The sequence below is a fragment of the Nomascus leucogenys genome, chromosome 17 (genome assembly GCF_006542625.1).
Source record: "Nomascus leucogenys isolate Asia chromosome 17, Asia_NLE_v1, whole genome shotgun sequence".
Lineage (NCBI taxonomy): Eukaryota > Metazoa > Chordata > Mammalia > Primates > Hylobatidae > Nomascus > Nomascus leucogenys.
In genome coordinates, this window is record NC_044397.1 from 59799275 (window position 1) to 59824730 (window position 25456).

The following is a 25456-nucleotide window of genomic DNA, read 5'->3' on the forward strand; positions in this document are numbered from 1 at the left end:
ACCCTTGCTGCTTCCTGCCCCTCCGGAGGCACCCTGGAAGCACCTGGGGACACTGTCACCCCCATCAGCCTGGCCCTGAACTACAAAGGTCACCGAGGCTGTCTGGAAACTTGCAGGCACCACAGTCTCCAGAAAGGCAAGTGTCTGTGCATTCCTGTGTTCAGCTGATGCTTCGTCCATTCCATCAGCAATGGAGACAGCGGCTGCATAGCCCAGCCCTGGAAGCCAATGGGGAGAGGAAACACCAGCTCTCACTGAAGCCCCTGCTTTATGCTGAGCCCAGGGCACACTGAGGGCAGCCAGTGTTCTGCAAAAGTTGCCTGCTGAGGGGCAGCCAGTGTTCTGGAGAAGCTGTCTGCCATGATAGCCACTGCGAGATCATACAAAAGGGAGATTACAGGACCCAGGGGTGGCAGAGGGGTGCATGGAAATCTTCCTCAAGACAAGGCTGAGCCTGCCACGGAGCACAGCCGTCAACAGCCCATGGCCATTCTCAGAGAGCTCAAAGAAGGCATCATCTGTGACCCAGATGCCCATGAGCTCCTAGACGGCTGTGTGGAGCTTGGGGGTGGAGAAGGAGCTCTAAAGTCCAAGCACTTTCCATTTGCACGTTTGAGAAAATGAAACCAAAGACAGCAAAAAAAGAAGTGATGTAGTGACAATAAGTCATGAGGACAGCAACCATGCCATGGGCAGAGGTACCCATGCGCATCTGCTCTGGCCTTCTGGTCCAATGACAGCTTTATGTAGATGTGCGCCAGGCTCAGCTGGGCCCAGCACAGAGTGGCAGCCAGGCTGGGTGGGACGCATATCACAGGAAGTCTGGTTGGCAGGTGTGGCTGGGACAGGCAGGCTCCTCTAGGAGCACTCACACAAGTGCCCTCAAGAGCACAGCCCAGAACCTGAAGCAAGGATTTAGCCCAGGGGTGTGCAGCCACCACCAACCTCCCTCCCCTCCCTACCCCATCCCTGACTTACCCTGGCAGGCCAGCAGCTTCCATGACATTGGCCAAGGTCACATCATTGGACCACACATCGTACTGCCACTTGCGCAAGCCCAGGACGCCACAGAGGACCCTGCCCGTGTGCAGACCCACACGCATGTTCAGGTCCACCTCAGTGGCTTCAGCCACGGATCTGCAACACAGACACAGAGCGTGGGGCTGGGGCCCACCTTGTATCTGCCCAGGGGGCCACCTTGGTCTGCACTGCTAGGCTGTGAGCACCAGGGAAGCTGGGCCTTGTCCTTGCTGCATGTGGCCTGAGCGTGGAGGTCTCCTGACATAGTCAGTGGACACGGTGCCTTCCTGCCCACCTGTGGGCTGAGGGCCTTAGGCAGGAGTGGTGGCTCTGGCCCATGCTCCCAGCCAGCTCACACCATGTCCACACCAGACCCATGAGTTCCCTTCATGGCCTCCTAGAGGGCCCTCCCTGCCCAGGGCAGTCCCCAAATCCCAGTTGGACCTGGTCATTACTGTGGAGTGTGGCATCGCGACAGTTCAGATTAACATAAGGCTCTGTGAGGCCATTGCTCACTCGCTGGGACCCATGCCTGCTTGCCAGCCAGATGCAGATGACAACCCACTGGAAACATCCACAGAATCTGCAGCCCAGGCATCGGGCTCTGCCTCCCACCCCTTCCTGATGCACACTCGGCCTTAGGCCTCAATGCAAACTTATGGTCAAGGCCTGGAGGCCACATCCAGACATGAGAGGCTGGTGACATGAGGGGCATTCACCAGGAGCTGGGGTGGGGACAACAGAGTATGGCAAGGGGCATTAGGGAAGGGAACAGAGGCAGAGCAGGTGGTGAGAGAACCGAGGGCTTCTGGTAAAACCCAGGCAAGCCTGGCTGAATTTGGGTACATGATGCCCATCTCTATGCCTCAGTTTCCTCGTGTATACACCCAGCTCCAGCTAAATTCACTTTTACAAGCTTTGCAATCATTTAAACCCTAACCCAGTGCATCTCAAGGCTTAAGAGGCCAACCTCCTCTTTCTATTCCATCCAGGATGGAAATACTAACAAAAGCTCCTAGAAGGACTGAGGGGTGGGCCATCAGGTGGTGACAGCAAACCAGCTCAGCCTGGAGTCCCATTCTGGAGGCCTCTGTATATCACATTTGTCAATAACAACTCGCTATGTGCAAGGCAAGGCTGTGCCACCCACCCGAGAAGCCTGTGTGTGGTTCAACTTCACCCCAACTTCCCACTGGGGCCTCCTTCCTGGAGCCCCAGCCAAGGCTCAGGGAGCACCTGCTCAGCACAACCCCACTGCTTCCCCAGCCTCCACTCAAACCCTTGCCAGCTGCCCATCACTACTCACTTCATCCTCACAAGGGCCTGTTCCCAAAAACCATAGCACATGGAGGCCCCGGCAGTCACTCCAAGGCAGATGGCTGCCCAGACCGCAGAATCACACAAGTCCCAGCGCATGTTCAGAAACCTCAGTAAACTCAGAAGTATGCATGCCACAGATTTACATTATGTGGAAGTCAGACTACTGATATATCTTTAATACCTATGTAGTTTTATATATTTTGAATATACTTTTTTTTTTTTTGAGACGGAGTCTCCCTCTGTTGCCCAGGCTGGAGTGCAGTGGCGCTATCTCCCCTCACTGCAAGCTCTGCCTCCCGGGTTCACACCATTCTCCTGCCTCAGCCTCCCGAGTAGCTGGGACTACAGGTGCCCGCCACCACGCCCAGTTAATTTTAATTTTTTTTTTTTTTTTTTTTTGTATTTTTAGTAGAGTCAGGGTTTCACCGTGTTAGCCAGGATGGTCTCGATCTCCTGACCTCGTGATCCACCCGCCTTGGCCTCCCAAAGTGCTGGGATTACAGGCGTCAGCCACCATGCCCAGCTGAATATACTTTTGTATTTTAACTTTTTTTCAGTTGTTTGCCAATCTTCTTTGAGACACTGAAACCAAACGCTGAAATAAAAAATTATTTTTCAAAATTCACAAAACGAAATGAGTATGGGAAAATGTAAATAACAAAACATACTAATAATGTTTTTGTGCACTGTTAGTGTTTGAAATGGAAATAACAAAACATACTAATAATGTTTTTGTGCACTGTTAGTGTTTGTACCTCTGAAGCCATGAAACGGTAAATGGCACGGAGACTTCTGGGACCCATGCCCACCTTCATCCCCAGATCCCCTCGAGCTCACCAAAGCAAACCTTTAGACTCCCAGCAAGTGGCACCTCGGCCAGCCTCCAACCAAATCCACACCACCACATTCTACCAATACTCTCCATCTTCAATCTTTCCCAGTCGCTTCTGCCTCAAATATCTCAATTCTTGGTAGCATCAGATCTACAGTTAACTGAACAGTTACTTCTAAAAAAATGATGCATCCAGAACTGTTCTCACGGTGACTCCTCTTGGTCTCACCATTCCTGGGATGCCCAAGCTGGCTTCATCTAAATCCAACAGAACCTTTAACTTCATTTCCAAGGAACAGAATTTCCACGGACTTCCTTGGCTTTATTTGTACCATGTTTTTTCTTTATTTGTGCTCTCAGGTTCACTTATTTATTGCAAGTGTTTTTTATGCAGAGGAAAAGTCTGACACTTGCCCACCGCCTACAGCCCTGACCTTGGTCCTCTGAGCTGGATCCCAACAGGAACAAAATGAGGAAGTGACCTATCTCTAGCACAGGGGGCCGCTGTTGGCCCCTTGGCATGAGTAAATTCTGGCAGAGCTGAAACCTAGTCATGGCTGCACTGAAGCTCAGAAGTGAAAGGACAGGTAAGCATACGTTCCTTCATTTGTTCAACGAACATCTACTGAGTGTCAGCCATTATTTCAAGCACTGTAGCTACAGCTGTGCACATAACAGGGGAAAAAAAGAGGAGGGAGGACACTATAGAGGCCGATTTACTGTCACCTAGGCAGAATTTCTAGAAATAACAACACACATGCCTGCAGCAGCCTCCAAGCCCCCATCCTGTGTGGTGGGAAGGGCGGGGCACATGGTTTCAGCCTCAAGTGGTTCAAGCTCATCACCTCAACTTGGGCTCCTCCCTTCCCCACCTAGGACTCAGTTTCCCCATCTGTAAAAATGTAGCTTCTCAATCTAGAATATAAAGATTCAGAAGCTCCACATCCCCTAAAATTTTAGGGAAAACCATGTGGTGGGTGTATAAGTGTGTGCACACAGGCACCACCTCTCCCACAGAAAATCCATCCTTAAATTTATCAACAGGTCTGGCTCTGAAAACTAGAATCCAATAATAAGAGGAAGTAATTCTCCAAGTTTCTCCGTGCTGAGAAACTGAAGCATGCTCCATAGCTCACACACAAGCCCCCTTGTTAAAAATTAAGATACTGCTGGGGACAGCCCAAGTGCCAGGCGGACAAGGCCAGTAGGCATCCCTGCTCGCACGACCTCCAGGGATGCAGGCTGGGGGACAGTCGAGTTCTACTGATGACCGCAGCACACACAAGCTGAACTTAGCAGCTCAAAAGTGGGTCAGGGAGGAAAAGCACATGCCATTTACTTCTAATTTAATTCAATGTAGTAAACCAAAAATACACACTGCCAGCAAGGCATCTGGATTGAGTCTATTTACCAAAAATGGTGGCTTGCATACTTGGTGGTCATGTGGAAGAATGAGGTTCCTGTTCAAAATCTGATTCATGGTTTGCCTATCACCTGTGAGAGCCAAGGCTTCCCCCATGAAATGGACAGACAAATCCACATTCCTATGGGTACACAGAACCATGAACCAATCCTGCAGGATTGGCCACCAGCTCCCTCTTTCTGGGAGCCGATGAATCAATACTTGCAGTGGCTGCTAGAACCCAGTCTATGCAGGCCCATTTAATCTGAGATCTCATTAAATTATCAAAACAACTCAGAGATGCAAACACTATTTCTCCATTTTGCTGCAAAGAAAATTAAGGACTTGAGGAGCCTGAAGCATTGCCTGAAGGATGCGAGCCAGGAAGAAATCAGAAGCACCCCAGCCCACTCAGGAAACAGCAGCTGGGGATGAGGTAGCTGAAACCAAATGAAATGCCATTTTGGGAGGCCAGAACTGGCTGGCTAGGGGCAACTTCCTAGCGTGACCTAATACTCAGGGCATCTCTGGGAGAGCAGCAGAGCTGGTGGTATGTGTCAGAGGGGAGGGGTATGAGCAGAAGAAGGTGGGTGAGCACAGACCTCACACAGAGCAAAGCCCCAGTGGGGGAGAAGGACTCAAACCTGAGTATCCCCCAAGCCAGGCCCCAGGGAGGGGTTCAGGCCTCATCTGACTTCACCAGCAGGAGAAAATGTCACCTTCTTTCTGCCCCAAGGGTGTCACACATGACTTCCAGGTATGGAATACAGAGAGGGAGCATTGGGAAGCCTCAGACTGAGACTCTCATCACATGGAAGGTGTCAGATTGACAAAGGGACTGACGTGCTGCCTGTGTCCCTGCAGTCTGGGCATCGCGGGCAGTCCTGCAGAAATCCCATTGGAAATTCAAGGTCAAGGACTGGTCCCAAACCTCAGGACACAGGGCCTGGTCTTGTCAGCCTGGCTGCAGCAGCTGGGAGGCTGGTCTGGCCACCCTCATCTTTCCAATGCTCTGTGGGCTCAGAGACAGGATGTCATGAGGCAGAATCGGCCATTTTACAGAGGGGGAAAACTGAAGCTCCAAGACAAAAGGGACATGTCCAGGGTCACACAGCTCTTCAGGAGCAAGACCAGCACAGTCACCAAACTCACTGGACAGTTAGGATACTTCTCATCCCATCTTCATCTCTCCTATAGACAGGAACCACCTGGCCCAAACAAGGAATGTATATCACTTTTAAAGTATTCACTAAGAATCACACCGATAAAAATTAATGGGCATTTCCTTAAAATAGTATACCACACTCCTAAATAAAGCCCAAGTTTGAGAGAGAGGTGGAGGTCAGGGCAAGTAAGCTGGGGGCAGGGTCAGACTGCCCAGCACCAGACTGCCCAGGGCCAGCTGCAGGAGCCCAGAGCCTTGGAGACGCCCCAGCCCACTGCTCTAGCCTCGGGATGCTGTGGCTCCAAGAGGGCCAGGCTGGCTAAGCTGGGTGGCTGAGGAAGGTAGGGGCCCTGGGATCCCACTTTCAAGTCCAGCATTCTTCACCTTGTCATTACAAAGAGATGCCCCACGCTGCACTTCAGAGGGCCTCTCTCAGCCCCACCTGGATTCACACTGGAGCCTCACTAGGCCCACAGGCATTTGACAAAACGGGTCCTAGACTCTTCCCAAATGATCGATCTGCATGAAAAAGGACTAGATGCTAGGCATGGGAGGCCTAGGTTTACAGATCAGAAAAGGAAAATATGTCTATCCGTTTTTCCCATAGGAATAAACATTCTTCAAAGTGATAAAACAAGATCTTTCCCACTTGTTCAACAAGGGAAAGACTTTCTCCAGCCTCAGAAATCAAGACCCAGCTCTGGCTGCATGCTTGCCTGCACCTGCAGCAATTTCTTTCTTGTGCTACCAGCAAAGCATTGGCCTGAAAAGAGGCTGACAATGGAGCCCTAACCCCCACCCTCTATCAAAGCAGCCTCTGGGACCACGGAGTCTGCATGAGATGCTTCAAGAATCTTCCAACCAGCCAAACCATCCTGATATGATTTGGCTCTACATCCCCACCCAAATCTCATGTCCAGTTGTAATTCCCAATGTTGGGTGAGGGACCTGGTGGGAGGTGATTGGATCATGGGGGCAGATTTCCCCCTTGCTGTTCTCATGACAGTGAGTGAATTCTCATGAGATCTGGTTGTTTGAAAGTGTGTAGCTCTTTTCCCTTTGCTCTCTCTCTCCTGCCGCCATGAGAAGACGTGCTTGCCTCCCCTTTGCCTTCCGCCATGACTGTAAGTTTCCTGAGGCCTCCCAGCCATGCCTCCTGTACAGCCTGTAGAATTATGAGTCAATTAAACCTCTTTTCTTCTTAAATTACCCAGTCTCAGGTAGTTCTTTATAGCAGTGTGACAACAGACTAATACACATCCCTTATGTGCCTTAGAATGTCCTCTGCCCACTCAGAATTCCCCAAGCCTGGAAGAGACCTCTCTGTGAGCCTTGGAAAGGGACACATCTGACCTGCAGACCCCTCTCCTTCCTGGTCACTCAGGCACTGAGCCTGCCACCCAGGACTCTATTAAAAGAGGAAGTCAGTGGGCAACTACTGAAATTAGTGTCTTGGGGGCACGGCCCACTCCTTTGGAGATGGGAAGTGCTTTCTGGAACAGAATCAGACTCAAGACAGGAAAAAAATGCAGTTGAGAGTGCAGACCTCGCTACTGAGGAGTGGCGGGGAGCAAACAGAATCAGTGTGCACAGCTGTGAGGCCCAGCATGGAGCCCTGCAGGGAAAGGTTAGCTCTGGCCACTTCACCTGTTCACCTGAAACTTTGTGTTTCCAAAGTTTCAGATAAAACACTCCACTCCAAGGTAGGAGGAAGAGAAAGACATTATATAAAGTGTCCTCCTCTGCCTGGGCAAGCTTCCCCTGTTGATAAACATATTCCATCCTGCATGTGCAAGGCAGGGACACACACAGCCCAATGTGGCTGGCAGGGGATGCACCGGATGCCAAGACGGTCCCAGCAGGCCGGCCATGCAGAGCACACACTGGTGAGTCCCAGGGTCTGTGACAGTCTGAGGAGGAAGAAGAGTTTGTTTGGCTGGGAGGCATCTTCCGCACTCAGTCTTCGGTGGCTTTTCTTCCGGTCCAGAGCCAGGAAGCTGAGTGACAGGAACTCTGGCGTGTAGAGCTTCCTGAGGCCCTGGGAACACTCTGGTAATCAGGAGCCCAAGCAGACAGCAGCTACAGGAGGCCCAGGAAGATGCCCCTGGCACTAGACCAGTTTCAGGTAGCAGGGCTAGAGATGTGGAGCTGAAGGCACCAAAGCCTGGAGAATCTCACAGACTGACAGCCAGCAGATGGAATGCCAGGAGAGCTGGTCAAGAGGACACAGGTTCATGGAGCAAGTGAACCAGAAAGTAGAGCAAGCCAGGTGGGTTTGCAGCTCCAGGCATCTCCAGGCCAGGTGCAGAACCAGAGCGCAGACGCAGGGCTTCCTGGGCAGCAGCCAGTGAGAGGCACGTCCACAGAAACAGCTTATAACCCATCAACATGCAAGGCAGAGACAGGAGTAGAAGGAAGGACAGCACCCTTTAAGGCCCAGAACCTCAAGCAAGAGATGGAGTGTCACTGAGCACAGGAGCATACACAGGCCAGGTGAGGAGACCAGGGGCCAAGAAGAAGCACCAGACCCCTCTCAGGAGGACCCCTGTCGGTACAGCCAGGGTCACCAACCTTCAAGGGCACAAGGCCATCCAGTTCAACTCCACGAGCCACCTGGTCACCCAGGTCAGCCCACATCATTCAACTCTGCTTGTGTCTGTGCTCAGCACTGAGTGGGGGCTTCACAAATATTTACTAAGCAAATGGACTGACATCTGTCTCCTTAAAGCATCCACCTACAGAGCCTCATTTTCTCCCAAGGAGATCACACAAAACCAGATCTATTATCTATATACACACAAATAGCATATGATATGTGATGTGATATAATGTTATTTATGACATGTGATATGATGTGATTATGAAATATGACAGTTATATGATGTGTGATATATGATACAATATGTGATATGTTATATGGTAGATGATGTGATATATGATATGTGATATATATTACTTGAAACATGATGTGACATGTAACATATGACATGACATATGATATACAAGTGATACATGATGTAAGGTGATGTATGATGTCATCTAAGATGCAACATACAATATATATGATATGCTGTGATAACGTCTCACTCTTTCAGAGAACAGGTGATGGTCATCACCTCTAAGTCTTCTCCAAGCCAAGCATCTTTCCTTCCTTCCCGCTTCTGCCCAGCATCTCCTCCAGCCAGGCTGCTTTTCTCTGGGGCAATGGCTCTCTGTTAGGCTGTGTACTGAGGTCAGCTGAGGGGGCTTTTCCACTCTCAGTCCTAGACCACACTCCAGACCAGCCACCTCGGGCTCTTGAGGTGGAGCCACCATCAGGGACTTTGGTTCTCACAGGCGACTCTGACATGAAGCCGTGTTGGAGAACCGCTGCCCCGCAGGGCTCAGCTTTGCTCACGTGTCCCTGACACACAGGTGCCAGAAGTGGGCACAATGCTTGAGGTGCTGGCCTCCTCCCGACTGCCTCCTTCCAGTCACACTGTCTGCAGGAGCACTGCTGGGGCAGCCCACAAGGCAGTGATGCGGCAAACGGAGCCAGCAGTCTCGCCCCATCTCTCAGCCTAGCTGTGCATCCTTTCACCTGCAACTACCCATCGTCTCCCTACAAAATTCTTATGCTACTACTTTCCCACTCCAGGTATGAAGCTATGCCCCAATCCCTGTTGGCCCCATCTCACTGGAGCATACCCACCTCTCCACATTTTGAGATGTTTGTTTGGATCTACACTCCATACATTAGCTCAGCCTTCCAGCTCCACACCTTCCCTAACTTGACAAAAACATCTGTGTCTTCATCCCAGTCTCTGATAAGGACAATGACAACATAAGACTGACCAAGAAATGGGCAGGCCTGGCCTCACAAGTGTAATATTCATTCCATGAAGACTCACCTGCCCCGATCCCAAGCCTGTCTCCCCACACAGAGAGCACCTGAGACCCAGTCACCTTGCTGAGTGAAGAGAAACACACACATTTACTTCCTTTTATTAGAGAATTCAGCTAGACTGAGGCCAAACCTTCCTGAATGCCTTATCTGGCTAAGCTAAAAACTAATTTATTTTTGTATGACTCATGCATACCTGACAATATGCAGGATTCCTGTGGACAAAGAAATACAGTCACACATGAAATGTAAAGGCAGGGAATCACGGAAGCATCCTTTCACGCTTTCCTGAACCCAGCATCCTCTTAATGCTGGCATCACTCTCTGCAGCCTCAGACAGACCCACTAGGACAAAGCGAGGCCCTGAAAGGGGAGCCCGCATGGGGCAGAAGGTGGCTCAGCTTCCAGGATTTCAATGTGTAGATGCCCCAGGCCACTCCTCTCAGCCCCATGGGGTACTTACGTGATGGTATCAATCATGTCGAGTCCCATCTCCACACAGCAGTGGGCATGGTCAGTCTTGGGCTGGGTGAGGCCCGACACACAGTAGTAGCAGTCCCCAAGAATCTTGATGCGGCGACAGTGGTTCTCCTTCAGGGAAGGGCAAGGCACATGGTAAGAGACAGCGGTGCAGTGACTGTGAGCGCCACTGCTGGCTCCACCACCTCTAGACACTGGTGGCCACAGAGCACTGGCAAGACACGCTGGACCTGGGCCACCACCTTCCCGCCCAGGCCACACCCTTGCGTAGTCAGCACAGTCTTGAGGGCTGGGACCAGGCTCACATTGATCTCCTTCTCTCTTTCCCCATACCTCGCTCATGGCCTCTTTCCCCTTGGGGGGTCCATCCCTCCTGTCTGCTTCACTGAGCCAACCCTACAAGATGATCATTCAAGGTCCAGCTGGAATGCCACCTTCATGGGGCATCTTCCCCAACTCCCTTTATTCCCACGGCACCCCCCTTAACCGCCATGCAGACCATCACGGACAGCCCTCTGGAACGTGCTAGATTCCCACCAGCAGCTGCTTCTCCCCAGGAAGGGTGGACCTCTCACCCATCTGGGTGTCCCTGAGGCTTCAGAAGGTGGTCAGACCTCCCCACCCACAGGGCAGACTCCCAGGAGGCAGAAGGCACTGGCCAAAGCTGAATGTCCATCTGCTCATCTGTACAGTGGTATGAATAGAACAGCAGCACCAGCCTCGCAGGACACGTGTAAGGTGGAGAGAGTTAACTCTAAGACCCTGTATTGTCTTACTTGGATCAATCAGTGTCAACTGGGATTATCATCATGACTGTTGTGTTTATTTCAGGGACAACATTAAAACAGCAGCTCTAAAACATTTCCATTTCAGGACCCCTTTATGTCTTGAAATCACTGAGGACTCACTAAAAACAAAAACTTTTTGTGTAGGTGGGTTATAGCTACTGATATTTAACAATAAGAATTTTTTCATGTACAAATGCATTTAAAATAATAGTGAATCCACTGCATGTTAACATAAATAACATTTTATGAAAAATCATGACATTTCCCCAAACAAAAGACAATGAGTGAGAAGCACAGTATTGCAGTCCACTTCTGTGAGCCTCTGTGGTGCCGTTGTCTCCCGGGCAGACAGTGGATTCTGTGACCCACTTCTGCATCCAGGCGTTGTGCTGTGCTGTCTCTGCAGATGGCCGTGAAGGAACCAGCCTCACACAAGCACAGTGCTGGATGAGGAAGGACCTCAGAAGTCCCCTGAGATGGTCTTATAATGCCACAGAACTCCTCCAGCCACTCTGAGAACACACCGGTGGCTTATATTTAATGTGATCCTTTGGTTTCTTACAAATGACTGGGGCCCTGCAGGTCCTCTCGAATGCTGAGTTAACACAAGTGCATTTGGGATAAGAATTATCAGCTCTCATGATCCCTGTGCTCACCTGTGCCCCACATTCTTACAGAAGAGGAACCAGGGCCAGCACAGAGTGAGTCAGGACAGGGACAGGCCACACCGACCGCTGGGAGCCCCAGTTCCCAGGCTGAGCAGGGATTGGCCTAGCAGCTGAATGGCCTGTCCATGGAAGTATCTTCCCAGAGCTGAGCAGACAGCTGATAACCCTGCTGCTGTCCTGAGCTGCCCTCAGGCCTGGCGTTGCAGGGACCTTGAGAGATGGCCCTGGCCACCGCCCAGCATCAGAGGAGGGGGCGCTGTTGGGCATATAGTTGGCTCTCTGCCCAGCTCCTTCCACCACTGAGCCTCCCTCAGCACTCCAAGACCGTGGACGGGAGACAAGGTGAGGAGGTGATCAGAGACTTCAGTCTGTGAGATGGACACTGAGGCCAGCCTTGTAAAGCCTAGGATCCGAGTCTGCTCTGTCAGGGCCTCGCAGGCTCCTCCTGCTGACAGGGAGCTGGTCACAGAGAGGCTGGTGACAGTCCAAAGACATCCAGGGTCTGGCCACTTAGGGTCTCCTCCATCTCTGCATGACTGTAACAACTACTTAGCCCTTAGAACCCTGGCCTCCTCATCTGCAGAAGGGGGCTCTTCCCACCTGCCCTCATTCCCCAGCAGGCTGAGCTGCAGCTGACATGAGCCTGTGTCAGGGGCCTGGGAGCACAAGTTCAGAGCTGGATAGGTAGGTCTACTCCACCCAAGGGCAGGCTGCTTGGCCCCACAGCTGCTGTTTCCCAGGTGTCCAAATGTTTCAAAGGGCTCAGGATATGCCTGCTTGGAGGACCAGTGATGATCTGGGCAAGGGTCTCCGTGCAGTGGCTGGCACCATGGTTACTGTCACTGCAGCAATGACAGGGACTGGAACCACAGTCAGTGCTCACACAAAGTACCGTGTCCTGTACCAGGGAAGGTACAGCCAAGAGGCCACAGAAATGACCTGGACACAGGGTTGCTGCCTGGTTCCAGTGCCAGCCCCTCAGGGCGCAGCTTGAATGACCATTCACTGGTCCCCAGGGTGGGCTGCGAGTGCCAGTCTCTGTCCTGCAAAACTGAAGGCAGGGCCCCTCAGGGACTCACCAGGGATGCGACCGGCCAGCCTTCTCAAGCCATCCTCATCAGAGCCTCCAGGCCCACAGTCAGCTCTGGGCTCCCTCCTGGGACACTGCCCTGTCCCCATTGGCACTGCCCTGGAGTGCCCTGTGCATTCAGGCCTGCTTCCAAACATCCCCCAAATGTCCCCCATGGTCAGAAGCAGGCCTGAATGCACAGGGCACGCCAGGAAGGGGAAGCAGCCACACCTCATACTCAGACTTCCTCCACCCAGACGTTGCCACCTCCCACCCCCTCCCTGAGATTAGAAACCCCGTGAGCACTCACAACCTGTGATGATAGCCCTGACACATCAGGATTTCTTCTCAGAGGTCTCAGAAGAGGGCTCAAGACCCCTTTGGGAGCCCACAAGAGCCACAATGCCCACTGGCTGCTGGAACTCTTCTTGCACATGGTTTTGGGAGGGCCGCCAATCCCCAACTCTAAGGACCTGTGCTCTGGACGTCGAGGACTTTGAGGGTGATGCGGGTCCCTGATCATCCCTGCATCTCATGCACGTGAGTGGACTCAGGGATTGTGGGCAACTGCTAGTGTCCCTGCCCCCACCTCAGCTCTAAGCTGTGTTCCCAGCATCTTTCCAGGGTCCCATGGGTACCAGGGCCTCCTGGTCATCTCTGTGAGTCCAGAACAAGCCTAACCCTGGAGTGGGACAGGTGTGCAGGACAAGGCTGCTGAAGGGATGAGTGTGCATGAGTGAACAGGCCAGTCAGATCTGATGGTAGCAGGGCCTCCAGGGTAAAAGGCAAAGGTGGGGCCTGTCAGTACAGCTGCTCCAAACAGCCCACCCTGTCAACCCAACTATGCTATTTGACACCAAGACTTGGCATGGCCACTGCAGAAAAGGACATTGCTGTGGGGCTGGCTGGGGTGGAATCTTCAATTACCATCCCTACAGGAGTCCTATGTAAAAGGAGGCATAAATAGCACACAGGAATGAAGGCTAAAGAGACGCCCACAGAGCCTCAAGTGTGACCGTCACTGCATGGTGTGGGTGAGCTGTGAGTGGGGAGAACCTATCTCTGCATGAGGACCAAGGGCAAAGCCATCTAGCACAGACTATCCACATGCACATGGTCATGTGGCAACGCCTTACAAGCAGATGAGGGCTTGTGTATTCTAAAGAAATTGTCCAGAACAGTTGTCTTTAGAACAGCAATCCTCTCCTAGAACCTGAGCAACTCATACCATACACACACGTGTGCACAATTCCAGCTCACTCAGCATCACACATGAGTCTCTGGAAACTGTTCTGAGATGCAAAGCTGAGGACCCTCCTGGGCCCTCATGGCATCCCTTTCCCACCCACCTCCACCATGCTAGCACTAGTGGAGACAGCTTAGGACAAATGTTGACTATATTGCTTTATTTTGTCTTTAATCTCAGAGGCCCTGGCTTTTATTAGCAAGCTTAAGAGATCAAAAAAGGTATTTCTAATTGGTTTTAGTGTTTCTGATTTTAGACTCTTTTGTATAAATATGGAAAGTCAGCACCTAGAGTCCACTGCAATAACCACAGGAAGTGTTGTGTCTCCTCCAAAAGAAGAAAGAAGAAGATGAGATGGAGGGTTGGCAGGGGCTCAGAGGCATGTTCAGCCCTAAGGGACAAGAGCTGCCCCCTCCCTCCCAGGCTTGAAAGGGACAGGACTGCAGGCAGGTGACATGATAATAGAAGCTTCTCAGTACAACAGAGCCCCTGCAGGAGAATCCAGATAGGAAAGTGTCCTGATTCGCTCCAGGTGTGGCCTAAAGAGCTGCAGCCAGCTTGCAGACAGTCTGGGCCCATCATGGCCTTGCCTGAACAGGCAACCACAGAGAAGGGTCTAGAACAACAAGGGCTCACACAGGCCAGTGCAGTCTGACCCTGCCCAGCCCCAGGACCCGTCCCAGAAGGGCAAAGAGGTAATGTCTAGAAGAAAGCAGAGAGTCAGTGGCTCAGGAAGATCCACCGCCAATTCTAGAGCTCTGACATGCCCAGGCCGCTCTAGAGCCAGCTCTAAAACAGTAGAGTCCAGAGAGGCCAGAGGACGATGCGTGGACTCGCACACCGCATCCCAATTCTGAGAAGACAGATACCTGGGAGAAGGAGAGGATGAAAAGCCTGAATCAATCCAGTTGTTGCCCGAAAGTGACTGCATCCAAAACCCAAACTGGCCAAGTCCAATTAACTTTGTAAGACTGGAGTGTTTGGCTATCAGTGGAAGAACGAAATTAAGAAATTTTAGAAAACCCTAGAGGAAGCTTCCTGCTACAGAGATAGGGCAGAAGAGCTGAAACACAAGAACTCTGCAGATACCTGCCCATCAACAGGATCAAATCAGGTCCCTGGAAGCCTCCCTGCCTCAGGGGAGGACTGAGGAATCAGCGTGCCCTGTTGGGAAGCATTCTCCAGGAACAGTTTCACAGTGCATGCACTACCAGCATCAAAAAGGAACCAAAAGGAACCATGGAGGGGCAAGGGGAAACCCAGCACAAACGTCTAACTACACGCATGGGAGGAACAGTGGGCAAGGGAGGGGTCTCTCCATGTACCTCGACTTTGGTTTTTTACTGTGGAACTGAACCATGCAATTATGTGCCTAAAAAGAAAAATTAAAAGCAGTGATACCTAAAAGATCGAAACCAAAATGAAATAAACCTGTTACCAGCATGACCACAGAGAGAAGAATTATTCCAAGCGATGAGAAAATGCATATTTGACTGTATGTCTGGTAGAATATAATGCAAGGACAAAAATAACCACAAAGAAATCTCCAATTGCATTCAGCAGACTTATTGTTGAAAATAATATTGGCAATGTTATTTTGAGCCTACTATATATAGAAAGATGAAACAAATAATATTACTGTCATTAGAATTTTCAGCATCACCGAAAAGATACAAATATAAAAATCCAAGGAGTGAAGTGAATTGGAAATAGCAATATAAACTCAAAATTTATTTTTATTTTCCTAAAAAAAAATCCTATCTCAATGCCCTAAAAAGCCTTGGACCAATTACAACCCAGATTATGGTGTTGAAAAACCATTTCCCACTGAAAGAAACCAAGCCTTCTAGTAAAATGCTTAGTCTGAAGATGCTATTCAGAGGTGACTGACCTTAAAAAAAAAAAAAAAAAGACAGAAAACAGAAAGTAACCTGAAGGCTCCCACTTGCCAAAATAGGAAATTTAACACCAAAAATAAAAAAGACGGCAATCGATCAAAACACATCAAATTTTTAAAAATCCATGACTTCATAACGGGGTGCTGATTATTATTTTGAAAACTGATAAGTAAAAAGAATCAAATATTTACTATTTTTGAGAATAACCAAATAGCCGAATAAGTATTCTTTTTTATTAAAAAATCATGAGCTAATAATGCTGAAGAAATTAGGGAATTACAAACCTCCATCTTGCAAAGTCAAATGCAACAAAAAATGTCAGCCATGCTTGCAAGGCAGCTGCTATAAAACCATTGGGTGCAATGTGGATGGGAGACCATTGATGGACGGGTCTCACTGATAACCACTCCACCATCAACCTCAACCTGGCAAGAAGAAAAGTAGCCAGCACCTGCCTGCTAGAGAGAAGCAATGAGAAGTGCACAGCCACCCAGGGAAGGGTTATTAAAACAACAACAACAAGAACAAAAGCAGATCCAAGAAATTACTAAGTCTCCTGAAGATCTACCAGTTCATAGAAGCCAACAAGAGGGCAGGAGGAGCACATAAAAAAAAGTCACAGAGGATGGGGGGCCAAAACGGGAGGGGCACTGTTAAAGATTAAAAGGGAAATCCCAACACTAGCTAATTCCTAGAAACGGTAAATACTTTCAAATGCAAACCAACCCATCCCCAGTCCATGCCCTGACCACCCTTTGTCTAATCTAATTCTCACCTACCTGCCCTAAATCACCCCCTGGCCAGGTACACACCAGGGCCCACTCCTATAGCCCAGAGCCCATGCACATTATTCAAACTATCTAATCCTAAACCTGATAAGCTGCTTAACCTGCCCCATCCCTTCCTTCCCCTGAAACCACAATGAAGGCTCAAGGCCACACTGTCCCCTTCCTCCTTCTGCCTGCTGATGACCTGGTTGCTCACTGCGTGGCCCTGTTTGGCATGGCGTGCATACCCTCTGGTCTACAGGCTATAATAAACTTCCCTCAATGGCACGGGACTGTCTGTGTCATTGTTCAGTCACCTCCAAATATTAAAATCTCGCAAGACAATCAAGACATATGTCCATCTCATTTGTATCCTGGTTGGAATAAATCAGCCAGGATGAAAAGACATTTTTGAGACACAAGGGTGAACCAAGCCCAGATTGGTTTTAGAGATGATGTAACTTTCACCAGTTTGGTTGGGTATGATAATGGTATCGTGGTGGTGCCAGGTGAAATGTTCTCAGATGATAGAGTTAAAGGATTTATGGAGGAAGTGAGATGATGTCTAGGATTTGAGGGAAGGCAGAGGGTAGAGACCAAACAAGACTAACCAGACATTAACAATTGTTGGAGCTATGTTACGGATGAGAATTCACTTCAGGCCTCCAGTGTGGCCAGTTTTTTAGCAGCTCACAGAACTGGGGTATGGGAGCAGCAAAGGATGTATAGACTCTCCAGTGTCCTTTTCACATTTTATAGTCACAGAAACCAAGACATGAGGACGACGTGGGTGCAGTCTTTGCAGCTGCCTGGTGATTCTTGGCTTCGGAATCAAGCCCAGTGAAAGGATCCACAAGGAGAGCAAAGGCTGGGAGGGGCTCAGGAAGTATGGAAGTGAATACACAGCTCCATGAACCTGAGAGTTGACAGGGACAGCTCTGTCTCCTGGGCTGGCTTCCATGAGTCCCTTTTGGAAATATCCAGAGTAAACACAAAATAAACGAAAAATAATGACCTCACTAACACACACCATAATAATGTCATCTTTTGGCAATTAAAGGTTGAACAAAATGGTCAGATTGTGACATAGAACAGGGACCCCTCTTAGGGGTCTGCAGGACCCCACAAGCATGGAAATAAAGGAAAATCCTGAGTTCCTTCAAGGGAAATTCCAGGCTCCCAGCTAGCCCTGAGAGGTAAATGAGCAACTTGATAAGCAAGAAGGTAACAGTAGCTTAAAACAATAGCCAAGGAAGTTAAAGTCACTTTAACAATAGTTAAAAGTTAAAGGATGTTTGGTTCCCTATAGAAAATAAAGACAACATCTTAACATATGTCCCTGAGTTGTTTTTTAGAAACCTAGACCCCAAATGGATATGCTGGCGACCTCAAATAATGAAGAAGTGAGGACTGAACTCTGACTGCCAATCTTTGTCCTAAATTTCTTCCTTAAGGGCCTGGAGGAAGTCACACCCACAAGCCAGACCTGACATTCTTTTCTGTTGCCTCTGACATTTTAAACAAAACTTCCCTTCTTTAACCAATTAAAAATCAGAAAATCTTGGCCGGGCGCGGTGGCTCACGCTTGTAATCCCAGCACTTTGGGAGGCCGAGGCGGGCGGATCACGAGGTCAGGAGATCGAGACCACGGTGAAACCCCGTCTCTACTAAAAAATACAAAAAATTAGCCGGGCGTGGTGGCGGGCGCCTGTAGTCCCAGCTACTCGGAGAGGCTGAGGCAGGAGAATGGCGTGAACCCGGGAGGCGGAGCTTGCAGTGAGCCGAGATTGAGCCACTGCACTCTAGCCTGGGCGACAGAGCGATACTCCGTCTCAAAAAAAAAAAAAACAAACAAAAAAAAAATCAGAAAATCTTTGACTCTGACTCTACCTAGGAGTCTTATTCAAGATACCCCTATACAAGATATCCCATCTTTTTAGGCCAAACCAGTGTATAACTACCATGTATCGATTTATGATTTTGTCTGTAACTTCTGCTTTCCTGAAATTTATCCCTGCCTTTAAAAACCTTGCTTGCAAGCCATTGGAGAGGTTCTGTCTTAAGCGGGAGCTGCTCAATTCTCCTTGCTTGGCACCCTGCAAATGAAGGCCCTTCTTTCTCCTGCTGTAGATATTTCTCCCTCCATGTAGATATTTTGGCTTTACTGTGCTGGGCAATCAAACCTAGGTTCAGTTGAGTAACAACTGCACCATAAAGCCACGAATGTTCGCCTTGTCATCTGTGACCAGGAGGCCCAGTACTGTGTCAGCCTGTAGCAGGATTCTTAAACCCAGCACAACACTTGTCTTATATTTCCTTAAAGCAAATTATATGAATGCAAGCGATCCTAACTTAAACACTCATTAAATCATTGCTCAAATACTCCTCTGTGTTGGGTCACCATGGATCAGAATGTCTACTGATGTGTCCATGTTTGGGGTCAGCACAGTCTTTCAGAGGCCATCAGCTGGCTCAGCATATCCCACAGGATTACTTAGATCCAGGTAGCCTCAAGCCCAGTCCAGGGAATGGGAATGTCTCATGGGGGTTGTCTAACCTCACCACACTGACCAGTCTACTCTTGCACTGATCCCCATCAGGTACCCGCTTGTACCATCTGAAATCTAAATGCATCTCTGGCATGCACCAGGAAACAGTCACTGTGGGGCTGAGAACTTACAACAATGTGAGGTGCTCTCATTGGGAAAAAAAATGTTCCCAGAAGGGTTCTGGGAGTTATGACCAGAACTAAGGGGCTGTGTCCCCACCCACTTGAGGAATGGGATCAGGATGAGCCCCAGGCAGCCCAGCTGATAACCGGCCAAGCTAGGATTGTCTTATCTCTGCAGATGGCACACAGTGAACCCCTCCATGCTGCCCCACAGTCTTCTGGAAATGGATGAAGGAACTGTATGCTTAGTTCAGTCAGTTTATGTTCCTGTTAAGAAAACTGACATCCAGAGAAGGGGCCCTGTCCCTCCACAGGTGAAGATGGAATGAGACTGGGCCTCGGCAGGTGTTTCTCATCAATTCAAAGGGGTGTGGCCAGTCTTCCAAATATACATGGGTATTAAAGCAAATGTAAATCTAACAAGTATCCAATAAATGGGGAAAAGGTAAAAAATATTGTTCACATCTGTGACTATCAACCATGGCTAAGGAGGTAAATAAACCATTAGCTACTATCAAGACTAAGGCAAACATGTTCTGTGTTTGTTTAACTTCCCACAGAGACCTTCATAGAGAAAGATATGTTTGGACTGCAGCTGTGTGTAATTTTCCAAGCCTGCACTTCACAAGGGCCACTTGCATCACCAACACAAGGGCCTCAGACATATGACAAGTATATCTGTGGGACACACATCCCATGTGGTCCTACTTCATGGGGTCCACCTGCATCTCCAACACCAGAGACTCAGAAACAGGCCCTTGCAGCCATCAATTATACAACCTGGAGCCTACAGTCTAAGCATGACCCATCCTGGCTACCAGTAGGCTTCAGTATGCATGGACATCTGGCAGCCACGACTCACTATAAACCATTAGAAGGAAGGCAGCTCTTTCCTGCATATAATGCCCCTATGGAGACCAAAGCATTTAAAAGACATGCACCATTGCTGCCGCACTCCCAGACACAACATGAGCACATCTGAGGGACACGCATCTCACATGCTCCTACTTCACAGGGGCCACCTGCATGTCCAACACCAGGGACTCACACACAAGACCAGCACATATGAGGCACACACATCCTCTTATGTGCTCCTCAAAAACTGACTCAGGCAGATTAGAGTAAAACATACACTTGAAAAATACATAACACCAACAATGCACAAAGAAAAAACAAACAAGTAATATACAAAAAAAAAAGGAGCAAACTGGGTCATTCCAATTTTGAACTTTCAGGCAGTTACCTCAACAAAGGGAAAAAAGATTCAAATTGAACTTCTGAAGATGAAAACTAGAGTGTCTGAGATGGAAACTATACTGGATAGAATTAATGACGTGACATACACTGCAGAAGAAAATAGCTACTATCCAAATGAAATAGAAAGGAAAAGAATCCAAAAATTTTGAAGACAATAACCAATGAGCTACAGGCTCCCTCAAGAGTGGAACTCCCTAATACATGTGGAACTGATGTCCCCGAAGGAAGAAGAGGAGGAGTCATAAAATGTATTTGAAAAAGGATCACCCAGGTTTTTGGGTTTTGTTTTTTTTTTTTAAATTTGATTTAACTGTAAAACTACAGATGCAAGAAGCTCAACATAATGCAGGCATAGGAAACATGAAGAAAACTCAAATTCACATCAAAATCAAATTTCTTAAAACCAGTGATGAATAGAAAAAAAAGTAGACAGAAAAGACCTATTTCAAACAAAGAAAGAGAGTTGATGGCAGACTTCTTATTGGAAACAACATGAGAGAAGACAATAGAACGACATCTTTAAAGTTCTGAAGAAAACAAAGCAAAACTGTCAACCTAGAATTCTCCATGCGGTGAAAATACATTTTAAAAAATTAAGGCAAAATAAAGAGTCTTTCAGAAGTACAAAAATTGAAAGAATTCATCACCAGCATACCAGCACTACAAGAAATTTTTTTTTAATTCTTTTATTTATCTTTTCACACATACAGTCTCACTCTATCACCCAGGCTGGAGTGCAGTGATGTGATCACAGTTCGCTGCAGTCTCAAACTCCTGGGCTCAAGCGATCCTCCTGCCTTAGCCTCCCAAATAAGTAGGACTACAGGTATGTGCCACCACACCCAGTTAAGTTTTTTCTTTTTTTCAGTAGAAATGGGGTCTCATTATGTTGCCCAGTCTGGTCTCAAACTCCTGGCCTCAAGTGATCCTCCTACCTCAGCTTCCAAAGTGCTAGGATTACAGGTATGAGCCACCACACCCAGCCAAAAGAAATTTAGGCAGAAATACAAAACACAAAGAAATATAGACTGCATAAATAAATGAAAAGCAAAGGAAATAGTTACTACATGAATAAACAGATCAGATATTTTTACTGTTTAAATTGCTTTGAAAGAGAATTGACTGTAAATAAAATGTAAAATGGAGTTTATAATACTAGAAAAAGTAAAATGTATGGGAACAATGTCATAAAGGCCAAGAAGGAAGAAACAGATGTAAATAATTGTAAGTTTCTTATGCTGTAATTAATAAATCGTGATGGGAGACCGCTAAAAGTTAAAATATCTATTATAAACTTTAAAGCAACCACAAAAAATAACAAAACAAAGAATTACACTAGTAAGCCAATAAAGGCAGTGAGGTGGAATCATAAAACATAATAAATTGGCAAAATGGCCAAAGAAAACAAAAAAGAAACAAAGAACAAATGAGACAAAAAGCGAATGGCAAGGTAACAGACCAAACCTCACCACATCACTAATGCAAATAGTCCAAACACCCCAGTTGAAAGCAGATTGTCATCTTAGGTACAAAAAATAAAAGCAAAACTAAGAACAAACTTCAAATAAAAGGACACAAACAGGCCAGGTATGGAGGCTCATGCCTGTAATCCCAGCACTTTGGGAGGCTGAGGCAGGCGGATTCCCTGAGGTCAGGAGTTCGAGACCAGCCTGGCCAACATGGTGAACACCCTTCTCTACTAAAAATATAAAAATTAGGGCCGGGCGCGGTGGCTCACGCTTGTAATCCCAGCACTTTGGGAGGCCGAGGCGGGCGGATCACAAGGTCAGGAGATCGAGACCATGGTGAAACACCGTCTCTACTAAAAAAATACAAAAAATTAGCCGGGCGTGGTGGCGGGCGCCTGTAGTCCCAGCTACTCGGAGACGCTGAGGCAGGAGAATGGCGTGAACCCGGGAGGTTGAGCTTGCAGTGAGCCGAGATTGCACCACTGCACTCCAGCCTGGGTGACACAGCGAGACTCCATCTCAAAAAAACAAACAAACAAACAAACAAACAAACAAAAATATATATATAAATTAGCTGGGCGTGGTGGTGTGCACCTGTAATCCCAGCTACTAGAGCGGTTGAGGCAGGAGAATCTCTTGAACCCGGGAAGCAGAGGTTACAGTGAGCCAAGATTGCACCACTGCACTCCAGCCTGAGCGAGACTCTGTCCTAAAAAACAAAAACAAGCAAACACACACAAACAGACTAAAAATAAAAGGATGGAAGAAGACACAGACCCTCCATATCCATGGGTTCTGCATCTATGGATCCAACCACTGCAGATGACAGAATGTAGTTAGGCCTATCAAGGTTGCATCTATCTGAACATGTGCAACTTTTTTTCTTGTCATTATTCCCCAAACAATACAGCATAACAACTATTTACATAGCATTTACACTGTAGTAGATATTATAAGTAACCCAGAGAAGACTTAAAATATACAGGAGGATGTGTATAAAGGTTATATGCAAATACTATGCCATTTTTTATAAGGGACTTGAGCATCCAGATTTTGGTATCCATTGGTAGTCCTAGAACAATGCCCTGTAAGTATCGAGTGACAACTATTCTTTCTGACAACAGTCAAAGGAAAGTTGAAATGGCTCTATTAATATCAGACAAATGGGATTACAAAGCAAAAAATATTACCAGAATAAAGAAGGTCATTTCTTAATAATAAAATAGTCAATTTATCAAGAAGACATAACCATTACAAATATTTAAAAATTGAATAACAGTTTAAGAATACATGAAGTAAAAATAGAACTGAAAGAAAAAATATACAATTACGTTGGAGATTTTAATACCCCTCTCTCAATAATTGAGAGAACAAGTAGCCAGGAAATCAATAAAGATATAGAAGACATGAACAATTCTATCAACCAATTGACCTAATTGGTACTTACTGAACACACTCTTAACAACAGAATTCTACAAAATCAGAGTACTAAACCACCAAAGTAAGCCATATTCTGGGCCATAAATTTAAGAGGATTCAAATAATAAAAAGTATGCTCTCTGATCACAAAAGAACTAAATTAGAAGTAAAAAACAAGATCTTTGAAATATCCCTGAATCACATCTCTAAACAACCCATGGGTCTTAAAAAAAAAAAAAAATCAAGAGAAATTAGAAAGTACTTTGAACAGAATTAGAAAAACACAAAACATACCAGAAACTATGACATACTGCTAAAGTAATACTTTCAGGTAAGTTTACAACAATAAATTCTTATATTAAAAAACATAAAAAATGTTTAATTAATGGCTTTGGCATCCACCTTAAGAAACTACAAAAAGAAGAACAAATTAAACCCAAAATAGCCAGAAGCAAAACAATAATACAGATATGAAAAGAAACTAAATAGAAAAAATAGAGAAATCAATCAAATGAAAAGCAGTTATTTTAAAAAAAAATAAATGAAATTGATAAACCTCTAGCCAAAATGATCAGATAAAAGAGAAGACAAAACTTACCCAAACCATGGATAAAAGAGGTGACATCACTATAGATTCTACAGATATTAGAAGAAAAACAAGGAAATACTATGAAGAACTACTGCCAAGCTTATTTAAGAAAAAAAAAAAAAAAACTGACCTCACTAGCTCTATTTAAAGAAATTAAATTTGTAGTTAAAAACTTTTCCACAAAGAAAATATCAGGTCCAGATGGATTCATTGGTAAATTCTACCACACATTTAAGAAGGAAAGAATACCATTTCTACAAAAACTATTCCAAAAAATTCAACAAAAGGAAATGTTCCCAAACTCATCTATGAGTTAAGCATTATCTTGACACCATGTACAGAATAAGAAAGCCACAGACTAATATCTTTAAGTAACATAAATAAAAAATTTTCTAAACAAAATTTTAGAAAAGTAAAGCCAACAATAAATAAGGATAATGCAATACAAATCCTCCTCAACGGCCAGGTGCAGTGGCTCACGCCTATAATCCCGGCACTTTGGGAGGCCGAGGCGGGTGGATCACGAGGTCAGGAGATCAAGACCATCCTGGCCAACATGGTGAAACCCCGTCTCTACTAAAATACAAAAAATTAGCCAGGCGTGGTGGTGCATGCCTGTAGTCCCAGCTATTCGGGAGGTGAGGCCGTGGAATCGCTTGAACCCGGGAGGCAGAGGTTGCAGTGAGCCAAGATCGCACCACTGCACTCTAGCCTGGTGACAGAGCAGGATTCTGTCTCAAAAAAAAAAAAAAACAAAATCCTCCTCAACTTCTGATGGGGTTACAACCCATAAATGTATGGTAAGCTGAAAATATTGAAAGTCAAAACTGTATGACTGATTGGGAGCTGTGGTTTGCTGCTGTCTCCCAGCATCACAAGAGGAAGGCACTTTGTATTGAATGTGTATCATTTTCCCATCATCCTAAAGTCAAAACAGCATATGTCAAACTATCATAAGTCGGGGACCATCTTTATGTCCAAGTAGGGCTTGTCCAAGGAACAAAAGGATGTTTAAATATCCTACCATCAGTCAATGTAATTCATTATATGAGCTGACTAAAAAGAAAAACCATATGATCCTTCCAATAGATGCAAAAGAATTAGACAAAATTCAACATCCATTTCTGATTCAAAAAAAAAAACTCAGCAAACTAGAAATAAAAGGAAACTTGCTTGATAAAAAGTATCCACAAAAAATCCAACTGGTAATATCATATTTAATGACGCAAGACAGAATGCCTTCCCCTAATGTTGGGAACAAGACAAGAATGCCTGCTCTTGACACTTCTATTCAACATTGTACTGGTGGTTCTAGCCAGTAAAAGAAGGCAAGAAAACACAAATAAAAGGCACCCAAGCGGGAAAGGACGAAGAAAATCTGTCTTCATTTGCAAACAACATGATGATTTATGTAGAAAACGTATGTATACGGAAACCTACTAGAAATGAGTGAGCTCAGCAGAGTTTCAGAACAGTTTACCAATACAAAAATTCAATTGTACAGTTGGCCCTT

General features: G+C 46.9%; 1 protein-coding gene across 1 annotated transcript in view; it reads right to left on the bottom strand.

The window, feature by feature from the left end:
- The window catches only part of ADCY1 (adenylate cyclase 1), a 147392-nt gene that overhangs the window by 63083 nt on the left and 58853 nt on the right, over positions 1 to 25456 (bottom strand). Inside the window, exons 5-6 of the mRNA XM_030796191.1 lie at positions 10086 to 10213; positions 979 to 1137 (exon numbers count right to left, since the gene is read on the bottom strand). Of these exons, the coding sequence (XP_030652051.1) occupies positions 979 to 1137; positions 10086 to 10213 (287 nt within the window). The remainder of the gene's footprint in view (positions 1 to 978; positions 1138 to 10085; positions 10214 to 25456) is intronic.